The sequence below is a fragment of the Orussus abietinus genome, unplaced genomic scaffold (genome assembly GCF_000612105.2).
Source record: "Orussus abietinus isolate OABI.00-Male unplaced genomic scaffold, Oabi_2.0 scaffold12, whole genome shotgun sequence".
NCBI classification, from domain to species: Eukaryota; Metazoa; Arthropoda; class Insecta; order Hymenoptera; family Orussidae; genus Orussus; species Orussus abietinus.
Window position 1 is genome coordinate 1,412,053 of NW_019395990.1, and position 16,972 is coordinate 1,429,024.

Consider the following 16,972-nt stretch of genomic DNA (forward strand, 5'->3'; position numbering starts at 1 on the left):
GATACCGAGAACGGTTGCGAGAGACGATCAAGTCGAGGAAGGCGCGAAAGCGCCCTTCGAGGCTCGAAGGAACCTTTGCACCGATCGCGTACCGGTATATGAGCGAATACCTACGAATGCCCGACGAAACGATTGCATAACTTTTCGTGCAAGTACGAGGACAAAGCCGTATACAGGGAGAAACAAAGAGCCGGGAAAGAGAATCGCGCGGTGATCTAAGGCTGCCGTTTAACGCCCGTCCGACGCGTTGCGGGCTTCTTTACGAGATCGGATTGTTTATGTTTCTTTGGGCATTGAAGAGATCGTTACGTCCGTTTTTTAAAAATATCTCCTGACCGACCTGCATTTTACGGCAACATTAGTTTCATCCACGGAATGGCCAACTCGTAATTACTCTCGCGCAAGGCAGACTTCCATTGCGCGAGGTGCAAACGGATCTTTCTGCAAATTTTAATAATTTTGATAATCTTCTAACGTTAAACTCAACACGAGCAAGATACGAGTTGGAGAGAGATTTTTCCCTAAGCCGGCGTTCTTACTCTAATTCGCGTCAGACTTTGGGAGAGGACTCGACGAAACTGAAACTCGGTCGAAAAACGACTCCTCGGTATACGTTTCTACATTTGCAAACGACGCGATGCTGGGAATTTTCGGACTGGGACGATAATTGAAGAATTCAACGTCGCTCGAGCACCTTTCAAGGATTCCTCCGGTGCCCCTCCGTTTTCCTCCCAGATCCGTCAAGCTATCTTGGCCCGTCGCGATCGGTTAACCCCTGTCCCCCGAAAATGTACAAAGAGGCAATTAAAAAAATTAAAAAAAAAAATCCCAACTCCCGTTCTCGACGAACGCGCTTTCCATGATCAATCGGCATCTCGCGCGGCGAATGAGATGAAAGCAATCGAGAACGATCGCGTTAAAGGGATAAAATTACCGAACCAAAGGACGGCGTCGTAGCCCGCGGCTTGGACAAGATCGCGAGCCTTCCGTACCTTGGGTTTCCTTTTCCGACCGATTCGATCCATATTCGGGGCGACAAAAAAAAAAGGGAGCGGTCCTAGGATTTCCTCGCGATCCGTGATCTCGGCAGCCGCTACCTCGGGGCACAGGTGGTCGCGGACTGATCTCGCCTTCTCTTGGCGTATATCGGCGACCACTTAGCGATATCTTCTTAGTCTCATGACTTCTGTGTATCGGCTAGCGCATACAGCGTGGGGGCTCGCATGCGGCTCGCATGCGGCGCGATGTGCGCGTATGAGTACCCGCGCGCGGATCTATGAAAAGGCGCCCGGAACGACCGAAGAAGTCGCGCCTCGTCCTCTAATCACGGAATTCCGATTTTTATTCTCCCCTCCCCATCCCTTCACCCGAAATCAATTTCAATACGTTTTCGACCCTCTCGCATACGGAATCACTGACATGTTTTATTTGCCTTTACATCGGTGTCGATATACAGTATGAAACTTAATGGAGACCTGTAACTCGGTAAGCACCGTGAGAGAGCCCTACGCGTAAAGTCCGGCGATGGATTTCGAGAGAGGGCAAGGTAAATACGTCCTGAAAACGATAAAGGGCGAAACGGGAAGGGAGGAGCGAAGAGGCGCTACGTAACGTAATTATAATTAGTTAACGTTAAAACTGCTTTACGACTAAACGGCTAATCGTAATGATATGGTCGTATTATATAGATAATTAAATTATGGACTACCTAGCTTGACGTTCGTTACCGCTGAGAGCGAATGGCGGGCTCGAACAACCGATCGCCCGAGTTGTTCGATGGCATAGAGTTCGGGGATACCAAAAGAATGAAATGGAAACCTTCTCGGGGAGGTCGAGCGTAAACGGTTCCTAGGTCCTTTTAAGAATTCGATATACTGCAGGTGAGACGGCCCGAGTACCGTTCCAAAGTCGCTTTTCTTCCCCTTCGCGAGTACAAAGTTGCCGTTCAGAAAGGGTGCGTTCGCCCCGTCCACGTCACGGGGAAATCTTGTCATCGGGTGGAGTACATCCGATGGCATGCAAAGAGTACGGGGAAGTAATGATACCTCGGCTTAATTCGAGCAGGGGTCTCCTGGTTCGCTTGAGAGGGTACACGGATATTAAGGCGCGATATCTTTGTCAACTTCAAATCGACGGATTCCATGGGTTCGTCCTGCTCAGAAATTCCATGTACCCTCCTCGAGCGAAGCCACCAGGGTCGCGAAAATCGTCGAGGACGCGATTACCCGACACAAGTTTCAACTATCACAAAGGTCCTACCGCCGAGTCAACAATCGCTAAAGTACGGATCGATTAAAACGGCTATCAGGACACACGGTTGATCAAGAAACGGAGTTGCAAGTCATTATTGTACTTCCTCGATCGTTGGTTTATCGGTTGCACGTTCACGTAATCGCTCTTACGCTCCTCGCTTCGTACGTACGAGTCCTCGCATATGCAGCACAGCCATGCTTTTAACTTTCCTCGAATAGTTAACACACCGACGCCCACGATCGCTTTCACACTCGCCTTTTATTATACTCCTATTATTACTAATGTTTTAAACCGTTTCCCTCCTTTCCGGACAGACCACCGAATCACGCGCTTGCAGCTGCACGTGCACCCCTCTCGATCGGTATTCCGTCTCGATAAAGTTTTAAAACATTAACGACAATTATAATATTTATATGTGTATATAATATAGATCTATATCGTTTACCTTCTTGCTTGCGCTCTCTAATATAAGTGTATCTTTTCTTTGCCGAGAATAGTGTTTTTAAAATTGTCCCTTCTAACGTTTCCTTCGTCATCGTTATGATCGTTTTTACCGGCATACCCGAGATGCTATCTCCCGTGAAAATTTAATTTTCCCCATTCTTCCCTTTCCTGTCTAATCCTTACCATCCCTTTTGTTAGAAAATTAATTCGAGAAGGTACAATAGTGGCGTACCGTCCCGCCCTGAGAAAAGGATTTCAACAGGTCGCGGTTTTCGCGTATATCTCAGACATCCAGGAATGATTTATGATTTTCTCCTACACCTAAACTGACGCAAACGTTACGATTAAGCAAATCGGACGTACATGGAACGATTTAAACGAAATTAACAGGATGACTCATGACGCGAGAAGGACCACCAAATTAACTATACATGTCAATAAATTAGCTGCATTATACTCTGACTGGTTAGTTAAAATAATAATTTCTATGCCGATTCTATCACAAAAGATCGTCTCTAATCGGCAGACGAGTGGTACGAAGCATCGAGGCATCACGAAAGGGGAATTCATAACTCGTTTCCTGATATCTCTGACTCGCCAATCGCAGAATTTGGGAATGTCGAAGGACGTTAAATCTACTAATTATTATTTACAGATTTACCGAGCTAGAGGTAAAGACGGTTAAGAAGTGACCGAGATCAAGAGCGTCGAACAAACGAACCTTGCCGCCTGATTACTTCGTTTGCTTCCAACGAACCGTATCCTCGAGATCATAATTTAAACAGTTAACAAACGATAAACCAAACCTGCACGTACGGAAGGAGAACGGCGAACTTACTCGCTTACGACCACGCTCCTAACCTCGGCCTCTATCGGTTAAGATGGGTATTGTCGACATTTGGGAATGTCTGGGGTAGGTTAGTTCGCGGATGACGGGCACCCTATCGGTCCCCCGAATGCGCGGAGAAGGCTAATCTGGAACCTAGTAGTCAATACTCGTTCGTAAATCTCTTAACTACTCTCTTCGTAAAGGGACGTCGGGAGTCTCTCGAAAATAATTAGGCTAACTAAGATGTCTTCCCTCTCGCTCTCTCCCGCCAGGGATCCACCCACTCTATCTTTTTCTCTCTAATATACACTCGTGTATATACTCGTAGGCCAAAGAAGAAATCGTAACTAGGCAAAGTCGCGAGCTAACGGCGCGATCGTACCTGTTGCACGGTGCGCCTAACCTATCTCTATTTACCTTTCTCGCGGTAATCCGATCCGCGCGATAGGGAAAAGAAAGGGGAAGGTAGGTAGCGAAACTCCATTTACGCCGACACACACCTAGTAGAAAATCGATGCGCCGCTTAAATCGGCAAAGTTTCCCTAAAGCCAGAAGAGAGTCCCGAGGATATCAGACCGAAACGGACGACTAATCATCTACCGATCGACACTCGTAACGAAGCTGCTGGCGACGCGCGTGGACCTCGAACCCACCGGGTGGACGATACGAGTGTTCTCAGTATCGGATGGTCCGTCATTCCCCCGGGTCGTCCCACTTGGCTTCTTCGGCTATTCGGTCGAAGCAGTCCGAAAGGAACGTATACTGCGAACAAAAGGACACACACAATCCTCGAAACCATCCTTTCCCGGTGCCGGAGTCCAGGAATCCACGGAGAGAACGTCGCGGTCTTTCGGTGGTGGCGAACACTTACGTAAGGGGTGAAGACCTTGATCCAGCGCGGCGGCCGATTCTCTTGACGGGTGTACTGGAAACAAAAGGCCATCCCCTCCTCGTCCACCTCCCACCTGGTGACGGTGCTCCACTGGAACTCGACGACCAGGGACTCCAGAGTGCCGTCCTCCTTCACGGCGTGTAACTTGAAGGCCGCCGTTCCGACCGCCGCCACCACGTGGCCCTCCTTCCTCGAGTCGCAGGCGCAATGAGGGAACACCACGTCGCCGTATCCGCTCAACTCCCTCGCCAGTTTCAGGTACTGCGACAGGGAGACAAACGCGTAACGGACGACTACTTTTCGGAAGGTCCCGCGCCGCGGAAGGAGTTCGTTGCGGTACCTCGTGCTTCCTCGAGGCGTCCTGAAGGGCCTTCAGTTGATAGAGTCTCTCCCCAGCGACCACGTGGCCTCGGTTGACCTCGTCCACCGTCTGCCAGAAGATCCAGGTCAGCGCCTGCTCGCTCAGGGGCCTGTTAACGTTGAACAGCCACCTCCGGATCGCCAGGCAGGTGGCGCTGGCCGTGGAGTAGTTTTGAATGTACAAGGTGTGCGGGTGCTCGTGGGGCTGCAATTTTCTTTCTGCAAGGCGAAAAGTTACGACGGCGCTCGATGAGCTCGGATCGATTTAGTCCCGGTGCCGCTCTCCGTACCGAAATTGTACTCCACGATCTCGAAGAGGTAAAAGTATTTGGCCGTCTCCGCGTCCAGGCCCACTTTGCAGCACACCGCGTCGTAGACGTCCTTGACGGAGGCGGCCTTGGCGACCGTGACCGTCACCACCTCGCGATCCGGCAGAAGGACCTTCAGGTCCACCGCCGGACCTTGGTCGCCGTCCTCGTCGAGTCGGTCGGTCAGGAACTCCTGCATCGCGTCGCTCTCGGCGATGGCTCGGACCGCGCACACTTTCTCCAGATACTGCTCGAGCCCTCGCCTCCGCGCGTCCAGCTGCTGCTCGCTCAGTCTGCAGGGAACGAGAAAGGAAAATTTAAGAAACCGCCTCCTCTGGCGGGTCCGCGACGGAAGGGCGAAGGGAAACTTACTGGAAGGGCCATTTCCCGGGCAGCTTCGGGAAATTGAACCCGATGAATTCCTTCTTTAGAGCCATGTGGAGCGCCGCGAACTCCCGATATCGCCTCGAGCACAGATGCCGTCCCGCCATGTGGACGTTGAAGACCACGAAGCGCTCGTGTTTCCTCTCCCGGACGTGGTAATCCGGCACGCTGATCGGCAGGGACCTCTTCTCGCTGTAGTCCACCGCGACGTAGCTGAAAATTGGACGGATCTGGTCGGATCGGCCCACCGAGATGGTATCAGGCTTTCCTCACCTGAGGTCCTCGCAGGGCTCCAACCTCTCCGCTTCCTGCGGCGTCACGGAGATGACGGTCAGCGCGAGGACGTCGCCTCCCGACTTGATCAGATCGACCACCTGCTTATGCGTGGCTCCCTCGACGTTGACGTTGTTTCTGCGACGGAGAAGCGTATCGTTAGTCGTATCCACGCCTCCCGCCCCTCTCGACGACGACCGGCCTACCTCCGGGGCGAATCGGCGACGCTCGAAGAAGCCGCGCCGAGTTTTCGCCTCCTCCGATCCTCCACCCAAACGAATCTACCCGGGGTTACGCAGCACGTCAACATGGCCGACTAATCGCGCGAATTTCCGTGTGCCCGCGGACGTCGCCGAGAGGATCGGGCCTCCTCTCGGTGGGTTCTCGTCTCGAGAGACGAGGAAGAGCACGGCAGTCCGACCTCCCCGAGCGACTGGTCTGGAATTCCGCAAGCGAAAGGCCGCGCGTCGCGACGGGCTGAAAACCGATTCCCCTCCCTCTCGGAGAACGGCGACTCGCGCGACTTTTACCCAGGAAAGGGAATTCCGGCATTTCCCCCGCTCGCCTCCCTCGAGGAGGGGACGGAAGGAGAGCATCCGCACCCTCGTCCAGCGGGTCCGATCGAGGGCAGAGATCGATCCTGTCCAGGAGCTATTACGCGAGCGATAACAATTATCCATCGGGTTTGCGTACGAGCGATATCGGTGGCCGAGATAGCCGTCCCTCGTGCCGGGCACCGGGTGGCGATTATCTCCTCGAGAGCGCGAGCATTCGTCATCCGAGTCGACCGTGTCGGGGTGCGCGTCTAAAAGGTTTTCTCGCCGTGGGGCTTCCGGGGACACCCCGCGACCAAGGTCGCGACATCGGGTCGTCGATTTCCCGTTCCGAAGGAGCGGCTCTTATCCGCGCGAGATCGGAAGCATCCGATACGCGGGCGATAGCCCTTGGATCGGTCGGATAGGTTATCGGGGTCCGAGCTCGGCCCGACGCGAATGCCAAGGTCGACGCCGACCGCGGGATCGGCTCCGCGAAGGGCTTCCGGGTGCCCAATTTTAGACCTGGCGGAAATCAACCCGCGTCGGCATTCCGACGAACCGAGACGCGCGAGAAAATAACTCCCGGCCGAGCTTTGGATCGGAAGGAACCAACGCCTGTGCCGGCCGGGGTGCGACGCCGCGGAGGACAAAGAGACTCCATCGCGACCGGCTCCTACCCGCTCCTCGATCGACCGTCGACCTTGAACCCCGAGGACGCCCCGCGACGATAAACGAATTTTCGAAGCCACTCCGGATCCTCGGGACGTCCGAGCGCGGTAACGCTACAATTGCCAATAAATATTAATTGGCCTCGAGGAAGGGAACGTAAATAACACGGGAACGACGCCCACGCCATACCCCGAATCGAATCGGATCGAACTCGGGGTCCGCCGGCTCTCATGGCCAAGGTGGTCGAGAGGTCCCCTCGACCGGGTCGCCGCGAGGCCGAGGGGCCGGACGCGGGCGGGAGAGCGAGAGGGGGGAGGACTTACACTTCGAGAATGCGGTCGCCCTTGCGGACGCCGGCTTTTTCGGCGGCGCCGTGGGGCAGGACCGCGCTGACGTGCTGCAGGGGCGCGTAGAGCTCGCCGTTGATGCTCCTTAGCTGGCCGCCTTCGCTGACCTGGCCGCGTACGTTGAACCCGAAGCCCGTCTCCGTCTTGTAGATGGTGACGCACCTCGGACCCTGGCCGATCGGGTTCTCCGCGTTGGGCGGGTGTTGCTGCGGCACCCGCCCGTTGTTCACCACCGTTACCGTCGCGTTCATGCCCTCCTCGACGGCGGTCCGGCCTGGAGAGCGCTGCACCTCCGATTCGCGGTCCGCCATCTTCCGCTCCGCTCTCCCATTGATGTTTCTCGGCCGACGGCCCACCGCGACACTGCGCCTGTGCGGTCCAACTGCCCCACCGGACGCCGGCCGCTGCGCGCGCCGCTCCGACGAGTTCCGACGAGTTCCGACGAGTTCCGACCAGCTCCGATCCCGGAGGACGCCATCCGACGCCCATCCAACGCCATCTTTCGATCGGCGGCCGAGTTGCTCCGGACGAGGTCCCACTTTTTCCTCGAGGAACGAACTTCTGGTCGCGTCCGAACTCAGCGGATAAACCGTGAAAAGCAGTGAAAAGTGTCGTCGAGGCGTCTTCGTGAGACGGGTTCGGTGAACCGATTCGAGCGGATTCGAGCGATGCCCGTGAACAAGGGGAACGCGACGGCTCGTTCGCGATTGTGATCGTTTCCGAGTTACTCGAAGACGACGATGAAACTTCGGCTGAGACGATGCGCCCGAATCCGTCCACGCGGCGAGAGGTTAACCGACGTCGTCGACGTCACCGTCTCGGTAACCTGGCACGAATAAACTCTCGATCGAGCAGTGGCTGGAAAGTTATTCAAAGAAGAGACGGCTGGCAAGAGTCTCACCGCGAATTTGGGTGATTCTCTTTGATGAAAAATCGGCCACCTTCCGTCTCGGAAAATTGGTGGGACTGATATAACCTCTACGGTTACCGACTCGTTCGGACCGATATTTTGCCGAAAAAGTTTATTTCGTTTTATATTCGTAAAGGATGTCCTGCCCTTGTATCATTGTCCCGAAGATTTGAATTAAAAGCTTCCTCTATATAACGCATTTCCGAGGAACGAGAGCCTCGAAAGGGAAATGAAGGAGGAAAAACGTGCGCGAAGTCGATGCCCTTCATTTTCGATGTCATAAGATGCTATTGAGACTTTCGACGTTTACGTAGTACCGGACCGTACACGGATCATGGTGCTTTGGATCTTATTTCTTGTTGGAACTGTCCTGCCATGTGACTCCGTGCACGTGAAAATGGAGAGCACGGGTTATTGCAGCATTTATACCGGGAAGATTTGCAAAAAATATCTCAGTGGTTCGGGTCAAGTTTGGTTCAACGATACTAAAGATAATCCTGGTGGATCGTTGAACGAACGTATTACGACTGATCTATGGGAGGAGCTGATACAGAAGCTCGAAGAACCTTGTCGCTCGGCTGCGGAAAAGATGCTTTGCTTTTATGCGTTCCCGCAATGTTTTAATTCGGTCGGTCTGCCTTTGTGTTACGAGGACTGCATGGCGGTGCGTCAACAATTTTGTTTCAATGACTGGGCGATCATTGAAGATAACAAACAGCGGGATATTTATATCAGATCTCGAGGGCATTTTACTCTACCCGAATGCGAGAGTCTTCCTAAAATTGGCAAAGACAAGCCCACTTGTTCGCACATTCATCTGACCGATATGAACGAAGATCTGATGACGTGTATGTAATACTTTTAGATCTAAGATCCGGTAAAGCACGACCGTTAAAAAAGTTGAACATAAATTAATATCGTTATTGTTATAATTGTAAAATTTAATTTCCATGTGCTTGTGTTTCAGATGACTGTGTTAAAGACAATGGTCGCTTTTATGTAGGAAACATGAACAAAACCAAAGGTGGCCTCGACTGCCAGTCATGGAATACTCAAGAACCTCACAGTCATGATAAACCGCCTAATGTCTTTCCTCAAATTAGAAATGGGAAAAATTATTGCCGCAATGCAGGCGGTGACGAACCCATGCCATGGTGCTTCACAACGGATATCATAGTTCGATGGGAACATTGCGATATCCCAGTATGCGGTATGTTTGTATTTCTCTTATTACGAGTTCGTTCAAAAAGCGCAAATAAATATTCGCTGCCATATGTATTTTTCTGTAATATTACATGTGCATGCAAACTTCTTTTTAGACAATTCTTCAAATTCAATTATAAAAATAGACCCAAAGGATTTGACAATGGAAACCTTTTTCACGCCAAGATTCATCTTAATAATATCATCGATTGGATTTGTCCTTACGGTTACTGCTTTGCTGTCTGTGCTTTTGTGCCAAAGATTTCACAAGCGACATCAGGGATACAATCCAACCGAAAGCCAGGTATTTTCTTGTCGAAGCTCTTTGTCACCTTTGCGTCGTTTATGTAGATAAAAATTATTTTTTAAACTATTCAGGATGTGAATATCGATTTGGACAAGTTACCAAACAATGAAGCGTACCACAAGACCGGGGCAAGACTTAATCCAAAACTGGAGAAGCTCGAGTTCCCTAGAAATAACATAATCTATGTGAGGGACTTAGGACAAGGTGCCTTTGGTCGAGTCTTCCAAGCGAAAGCACCTGGCTTGGTGTCCGATGAGGAGTTTACCAATGTGGCAGTGAAGATGCTCAAGGAGGAAGCATCGGATGATCTTTTAGTGGATTTTGAAAGGGAAGCTTGTCTCCTCGCTGAGTTTGATCATCCGAACATCGTCAAGCTTCTTGGGGTGTGTGCCCTGGGGCGTCCAATGTGTCTGCTCTTCGAGTATATGGGCAGAGGAGATTTGAACGAGTTTCTCCGTTCCTGCTCACCGGGAAACTACATCGTTCGCAGCCTAGAGAGGGACGGAACTTTCACAGACTCTCGGCTCTCTCACATGGACCTGATAAACATCGCTCGACAGGTCGCTTCCGGTATGGTGTACCTTTCGGATAGAAAATTCGTCCATAGAGACCTCGCGACAAGAAACTGCTTGATAAACGACCAGATGATCGTTAAAATAGCAGATTTTGGACTGTCTCAGAAGATCTATTTGCAAGATTATTACAAAGGTGACGAACAGGATGCTATACCGGTCCGATGGATGCCACTGGAGAGTATACTGTACAATAAATACACCGTGGAGTCTGATGTCTGGGCGTATGCGGTGTGTCTGTGGGAAATTTTTAGCTTCGCTCTTCAACCATACTACGGTATGACACACGAGGAAGTCGTCAAATACATCAAAGAAGGTAACGTGTTGCAATGCCCCGAGAACACTCCGAGACATATTTACGAACTTATGAAGCTCTGTTGGCAAAGAAGACCCAATGATAGACCTACCTTCAGAACGATATACGAGATGCTCGACAATATCAAACACGAACTCGAGGCTGAAAACAAGTCCGACAGTGTACCACTTCGAATTCATGACTAAGGTCTATCTTGAAAAGTTAATGTTCGAGCTCTGAAATGCGGTCACTTCTTTTTATTGACAAAATTGCTTACTTTTGAAAAAAAGAACTTAAGGCCGCCGTAATCACTTCAAAGCCCAATACTTAAATCGATACCAGTGCTCTGGTGCGAAGCCCTACTGGAGACTGAGATTGAGACTGAGGAATTTCGCCTAGAATTTTCATTCAGACCAAATTTTCCTGGCCTGTAAAGAATGTCATGCAGGCCCATAAAAAAATGTAAGTAATTGTGAATCGATGTAATAGATTAAATATGTGTAATATAAATGCTGCGTGTATACTAAGTTACAAATAGGGTGGGAGGTTTGTCGGCGCCCTGTAAGTGTGCCTGAGTGGTTGAAACCAAAAAATAAGCAGATTTCGATTAATTTATTAATTTCCTTTATTTTTTATTTTATTTCAATAGCTGCGTAATTGATTTACGCAATTATCATTGAATGGATACTTAAATCTTTAAGTGATTACATTGTTTTAAATTATGTGTCAACTCAACTAAGATGGCAGTAATTAGCTGTTCGCTGTCACTGTAGCAAAGATAATTGTTGAACCGGGATTGGTCCTTTTCATGATCGTTAGGTATTAGAGTCGTTGCTACACCAAAAACCTAGAATATCTGAGCGTGATTATGTAAGAAATGTTTAAGGTAACTGACGTTAAGTAAATGTATACTGTGTTACTGTTATATGTGTATATATATATACACAGGATTTTCTGAGACTGTTCGCATATTCATTGAATTATTGAACAGATTGTGCTACTCGATACATTTCCAATTATCGATGGGTATTTTTTATTGAGTTTTTACGTTCTATTTAATTTAGTTTTCTTCTTAATATTAGTTAAAGCACACTCATGAATAGTCGACAAAATAATCGCGGTGTTGTGATATTTCTATTTTTCTTGAAGCGAACCAAGAAAAAGGCGATTCCATTAACTTCCGAATCTTTATTTAAAGTTAGGGACTGTATTAATGAGCCTTGCTGTACAAGTATTAAGAATTATATTTGCATGTATACCTCTGTGTAGAACCATTATGTTAACATGCATAACTGCCGCTGACCAAGAAAGGGGTTTTTGATATCGTATCATTATAGGCGTTTTTATTCGTTACAATCGACGTCGGTTGTCCTCCGAATTTTATACACTAGCGTTTTATACACGTGGAACGTTGAGGCCTCTCGAAGTGTTTACTCGCCAAGAAAATAAAAATGGATTACAAGTGAGTCTCCGATGGAAAGCGATTCATACATAGGATTCAAAAGAAACAATTACAAAATTACTTTTGAATGTAGTGAAACTTCTATAGATATACAACTTTTATATGGAATAAACGACCGAATCACGAAATTAACATTTTTGCCAGTGGGTATGGACAGGTACGAGCGGGTAAAAGCTGTTTAAACTTTGATACAGAGGGTCTGCCAGCTGATTCGCTAATAAGTCGGTAAACTTTTGTCAGCTCGTACTTTAATCGGAGATTAGTTGGGAGATTGTTCACGAGCAGGGTCACGCGATCGTGTTCAGTGCTGGGAGGATCCTTAAATTGGGCAGCCATTGGAGGGTATCAGGTGGCAAGTGCGTTCATCCTCCATCGGGGAACAGTACAGGACGCGATTGCGCGACTCTGCCCATAAGCAATTTCCCAACTCTTCTCTGGTTCAACGTATAATTTTTACGTTCCGGTTGGCAGTTATAAGAAAAAATGTATAAAATATATCAAATGCGTTGCGGAATGAACTTTTAGTACGTTTCCTATAATTAATTTTATTTACAAACTTCCGATTTCTTATAAACATTCACTACAGCCTTCTCTCCGATTTAAACTTGTCGCTGCTGCGATACGTGGTATCTGAAACCACCACCTGGTGGTGCCGTGTACACGAGGAAGCCATTCGTGACCGCCAGTGTACATTGTCGTTATTAACTGTCCCGCCATATGGCCCGAGGAGACTGCCGGCTTAATAAGTCGACATTCTTTTTCAATGGCGTACAATGTTCGATATGTTTACGTACTTATAAATTTAAGGGATATTACAGATAACACTAAAGTACATGTCATTGAACAATATAAAGCGTTATGTTAATAAGCTGGTAGAAAATCCTCATGGTAGCTCGGCAGTAACAATCTTCTGGCCTATCTCGGAGTACATACAGGAACAAAATATAAAGGCTTTACAGATTTTTTGGTAAAACACTGTCAATGTCATTTAGTTCATTAGGCATGTATGCGTTAATAACTGAAAACATTGAGTACCTCTCACAGTGATGCGTGTTTAAACGTATTATTAACTCATACGAGACTTCTTAGATGCCCTAACGTGGAACAAATATTTAATAGGTATTCAGCAAGTGTCCATTAAATGACAATCGTTAATTATGCAACTGATTAACGGACACACAGTGTACAGCCCATTTTCTTTGTTCCAAATAGGAACAAAATTCATCAACTTGTTATACTGTATTTTAATATTTTCATTCCATCACGAGCCAGTCGATTACGTTCAGATTATGTTTCATCTAATTCGTATGATTCTGTTTAGAAAGCATCCTTGATATTCTGGAATTGATGTACAGCCAAGTCAACGGGCAGATTGAACTTTACGTTTGTGAGTCGATCAAGAGTGTGAAAAGCGTCTTGGAAACCTGAAAATATTAAAATTAAGCACTAAAAATTGCAAAGTATATTTTCAACAGCGTACCAGTTTTGACGACGTAACTCCAAGATGTGTAATGGTTCTCCAGGAGATACTGACACTGCAAGATCAGCTTTAACCAAGCCACCAACTTATTAGTACTGCATGAAAAGAGAAATGGAATTATTTCTTACAAACTGCAACAAAAACATCACAAACTTAAACTAAAATACCCTACTTACTTTAGTCCTGCACAAATGAAAGCTTTAAAGTGCGAGTCGTAGCTCCTCTTGTAAGGAGTATGGGAACCAATAATATTTCCAATAACCATTAGTAAACTCTGAAATACAATTACGCAATAATAAGAGAAAGATATCCATTAAAAAAAACAATATGCGGTAAAAGATGCCCGAAGAAGTCTAACCTGTTTCGAGGACGATACTCTTTCTCCAATAAGATCCAAGTTGAAGCTCTGCGAGAGTTTTTGTGCCGGACTAGAGTTGTATCGCTGTCCATGTTTGATCTCGTAATACTTGAGTACAAGTTCCCAAGCATGCATTAAAGTCGTCGAAGAAGGACTTCTATGGGGGAAACATCCAACGAAGGGAACCACACTACTGGCACGCACATCGGCGACGAGACCATGTTGCATCAAGTCTCGAATAGAAACGGCAAGATGTTTTCTGACTGCCGACGTGAGTTTGGTACTACATCTAGAAGATGGGAACTCCGAGTCCGAAGAATAATCATTTTCCTCATTGGTTTCCTCAGCCTCCCGGTTCGTCTCTGCGGCGATCTCCAGCACGTGTTCGACGGCAATGTCCAGTCTCGTCCTTAATTCTCTCCAATTTTGGAAGGACTTTGTAGAGCTTCTTTTACGTTCGCTGCCACATCCTAGTTGGGACACAAGGAACATCTGCAAGAGAGCCATGACCTTACGAACCGTGTTAAGGGTCTTTGTTCTGCTTTCTTCTTCATTGAGCTTTCTTTCATAGGATCTCTTAGCATAAGTCGAGGTGCCCAATGCGGAGCTGTGTACTGGACACGCACAGGTACATGCCAGAGTTTCCGGACTCACTTCACCTTGAAGGTAATTTATGAAACGTTCTAGGTCTGCAATCTGGGTCTTCAATTGAGTAACGAGTTGTTCCTTCATCTTCAGAGGGCTAACGATCTGTTGACAGTGAATTCAAGAGTAAAAGTCAGGTAAATACAAAATGAGTAATAGATACGCATTAAGTTGGAGTCAATCTGTTTTACAGATAATGTACTTACTTGTCGGAATGCACAATCTACTTGCCACCGTAGATCATCCAAAGGCATTTTGCATAAGTCATCAAAATTGAAGTTCAGCTTTTCTTTTAAGTGATCTAAAAGTTTATTTCAAAAGATGCATGAAGGACAATTTTCAATGGAGAAGTGCATACCGTAGCAATCTGGCTTACTGATTATCACATTTTGGCGTTCTAGAAGGACACTCTGCGGCACATCGGCTCCCCCCGTTTCATATGCGTATTTCTCCAGATCTTCTAATTGAGATTTCAGTTGGCTTATTAGTTCTCGTTGCTTAGACCTTTGTAGAGCCATTTTAGATTCCACCTCTACATCGCTTAGCATTCCCAGAGACTGTTGAATACGAAAAGAAAGAACTACTTAGAAGATATGTGTGTAATCATTGCTAGGTGCTGTATGCACATAATTCAGAATGAATAATACAATACTTCCCTTTTGTTCATATTAGTATCATTGACCAGTCTTAACTTTACACATTTCTTTGAGCAATATCTCATATTTGCATGAAACTGCTTTTTTTTTACATTATATTTCGTAAATAATGTGATACACAAATCCAGGTAAATAGGACATGTGGGTGAAATGTGTTGGAATTAGGAGTATGTATGTGGAAAATGAAAAGTATAGTGGAAAAATAAAAAAGGCGAACATAAAGGAATACGCAATATTTTTATTGAGATATAAAACAATGTAAAAGCTAGAAAAATAAGCTAAAAGAATTCAGTACAAGCAGCTTATTGAAAAAATAAAAATGGAAAGTTGTAGGTCATACGGGAAAGCTATGAAGAACAGTTCAGGGTTACAGACAGAACAAAAAAGCATAATAGATGAAATGGCATCATCTTGTGAACTAAGAATTTGCAGTACTAGAAAGAAGTCACACAATAAAATTGAAAATAAGATTGGCTATTTAAAATAAGACGAAACAAAGAAATATCTATACGTTTTTGCTTACACTCTGTTTACACGGCATCGGTGAGCTTGGTGTAGTCGACCGACTATCTAAGCTAAGACTGCTGGGTACATTGGGAATGCCTCGGAATGCAAATTCTTCTAGTTCTTTAAGTAAACTTTCTTTCTCTTCGGTAGGTGCATCTACTATTTGTCTTAGTCGGAACTGTACCTATAAAATTACAGAAAAATGTGTAAATATCTCATATAAAAAGGCATAACCAAAACTTAGGAAAATATAATATACCTGAGCAAAGTGCGTCGTTAATGCAATTAAGGATGAATTGAGCGTTTCTTGTTCTTCTTCTAACACTTTTAACCGTTCCATGTCATATGAAATACTGAAAAATTCAATCTTTTTACAAATCCTAAGAATACGAACATGGTATTACCCATATAACGCGACAATTAGGTCCGTCATATATTTCTCTAATCTATGTTATATTTTTTCAATTAAGTCATACCAAGATATAGGGACAATAACACTAATATATTCATCAAGGTATTAATAATATCAAATAGCTTACTTTTCTAAGCAAGTGGAATATTTGAATTCGTCGCTAAAATCATTATCTCCATCGTTAGCCCCCACGGGGGCCCATCGCTCCCCCGCAGGTCTGTCGCTTTCGTCAGAGTTATCCAAATCATCGGTTTCGCTGGACTTATGCAGTTCACTGGTCATGTCCTCACAGCTGATCGTATCGTTGTCCACCTAAAACGAGCAGATGTGTTAAACTGAAAAATTCTGGAAATTTCTTGGGAGATTAGGATGCCTTATCGAGGACGTTTGTGGTTATGTTAATTCTTGTGTTAACTTTCGTAGCCGTACCATATTTTTTTCAGCCAACGTTACACATTACTACTGCTCCCAGACCTTTCAACAAATTTAATCCATTAATTAACTTCTGCGCACGTGTACTAAGGGTCACGACGTCATCATTGCACAGCTATGGCGCCAGCAGGATGGGCAAGCAAAATACCCTAGGTAGATACGCAGATTTCTGTATGTATGTACAATAAGTTACTAGGTATTTACGTCACGAGTTTTGTACATGATGTAAATGACATGAAAACGGGACTTTATGTTTCTGCACTTCCTATATCTGTTTCTATCGGACATTTATGCACTAATGACCATAAACTCTTTTACACTGCAATTTAATATGACAATTGTTCCTCTACAGTAAATTACTTAATTTACGTAATGTATTTTAAAAAAATGTCAATTGACTCGTTAATACCTTTTGCTGCTCTCATCTTCTCTCTACGC

General features: G+C 46.5%; 3 protein-coding genes across 3 annotated transcripts; 1 reads left to right on the forward strand and 2 right to left on the reverse strand.

Annotated features, from left to right (window-relative positions):
- Positions 1-1,404: 1,404 nt before the first annotated feature.
- Positions 1,405-7,643, reverse strand: LOC105698787 (sorting nexin-27). The gene is made up of 7 exons (XM_012423344.1): positions 7,272-7,643; positions 5,744-5,881; positions 5,459-5,683; positions 5,069-5,379; positions 4,759-4,997; positions 4,398-4,679; positions 1,405-4,288 (listed from the first exon to the last, which is right to left on the reverse strand). Exons 1-7 carry the CDS (start codon positions 7,604-7,606, stop codon positions 4,220-4,222), a joined length of 1,599 nt encoding a protein of 532 aa, XP_012278767.1. The 5' UTR covers positions 7,607-7,643; the 3' UTR covers positions 1,405-4,219.
- A 250-nt stretch (positions 7,644-7,893) lies between these two features.
- LOC105698831 (tyrosine-protein kinase transmembrane receptor Ror2) lies at positions 7,894-12,049 on the forward strand. The gene is made up of 4 exons (XM_012423423.1): positions 7,894-9,053; positions 9,173-9,415; positions 9,525-9,712; positions 9,787-12,049. Exons 1-4 carry the CDS (start codon positions 8,540-8,542, stop codon positions 10,786-10,788), a joined length of 1,947 nt encoding a protein of 648 aa, XP_012278846.1. The 5' UTR covers positions 7,894-8,539; the 3' UTR covers positions 10,789-12,049.
- A 152-nt stretch (positions 12,050-12,201) lies between these two features.
- On the reverse strand, positions 12,202-16,634 carry LOC105698832 (RUN domain-containing protein 1). Its single transcript, XM_012423424.1, has 10 exons — positions 16,532-16,634; positions 16,230-16,414; positions 15,950-16,043; positions 15,707-15,874; positions 14,904-15,084; positions 14,734-14,828; positions 13,883-14,632; positions 13,701-13,798; positions 13,525-13,619; positions 12,202-13,468 (listed from the first exon to the last, which is right to left on the reverse strand). Exons 1-10 carry the CDS (start codon positions 16,532-16,534, stop codon positions 13,362-13,364), a joined length of 1,776 nt encoding a protein of 591 aa, XP_012278847.1. The 5' UTR covers positions 16,535-16,634; the 3' UTR covers positions 12,202-13,361.
- Between the last annotated feature and the right edge of the window lie 338 nt (positions 16,635-16,972).

What these genes read in the sequence shown, in the direction of transcription:
- LOC105698787 (XM_012423344.1), bottom strand. Translation starts at nt 7,606, where the DNA reads ATGGCGGACCGCGAATCGGAGGTGCAGCGCTCTCCAGGCCGGACCGCC. An exon ending in GGCGACCGCATTCTCGAAGT is followed by an intron (nt 5,882 to 7,271) that starts GTAAGTCCTCCC and finishes TCTCCGTCGCAG; the next exon opens with AAACAACGTCAACGTCGAGG. An exon ending in TCAAGGTCTTCACCCCTTAC is followed by an intron (nt 4,289 to 4,397) that starts GTAAGTGTTCGC and finishes TTTTGTTCGCAG; the next exon opens with TATACGTTCCTTTCGGACTG.
- LOC105698831 (XM_012423423.1), top strand. Translation starts at nt 8,540, where the DNA reads ATGGTGCTTTGGATCTTATTTCTTGTTGGAACTGTCCTGCCATGTGAC. An exon ending in GAACGAAGATCTGATGACGT is followed by an intron (nt 9,054 to 9,172) that starts GTATGTAATACT and finishes CTTGTGTTTCAG; the next exon opens with ATGACTGTGTTAAAGACAAT. An exon ending in ACAATCCAACCGAAAGCCAG is followed by an intron (nt 9,713 to 9,786) that starts GTATTTTCTTGT and finishes TAAACTATTCAG; the next exon opens with GATGTGAATATCGATTTGGA.
- LOC105698832 (XM_012423424.1), bottom strand. An exon ending in ACGCCAAAATGTGATAATCA is followed by an intron (nt 14,829 to 14,903) that starts GTAAGCCAGATT and finishes ATAAACTTTTAG; the next exon opens with ATCACTTAAAAGAAAAGCTG. An exon ending in TAGATTGTGCATTCCGACAA is followed by an intron (nt 14,633 to 14,733) that starts GTAAGTACATTA and finishes CACTGTCAACAG; the next exon opens with ATCGTTAGCCCTCTGAAGAT.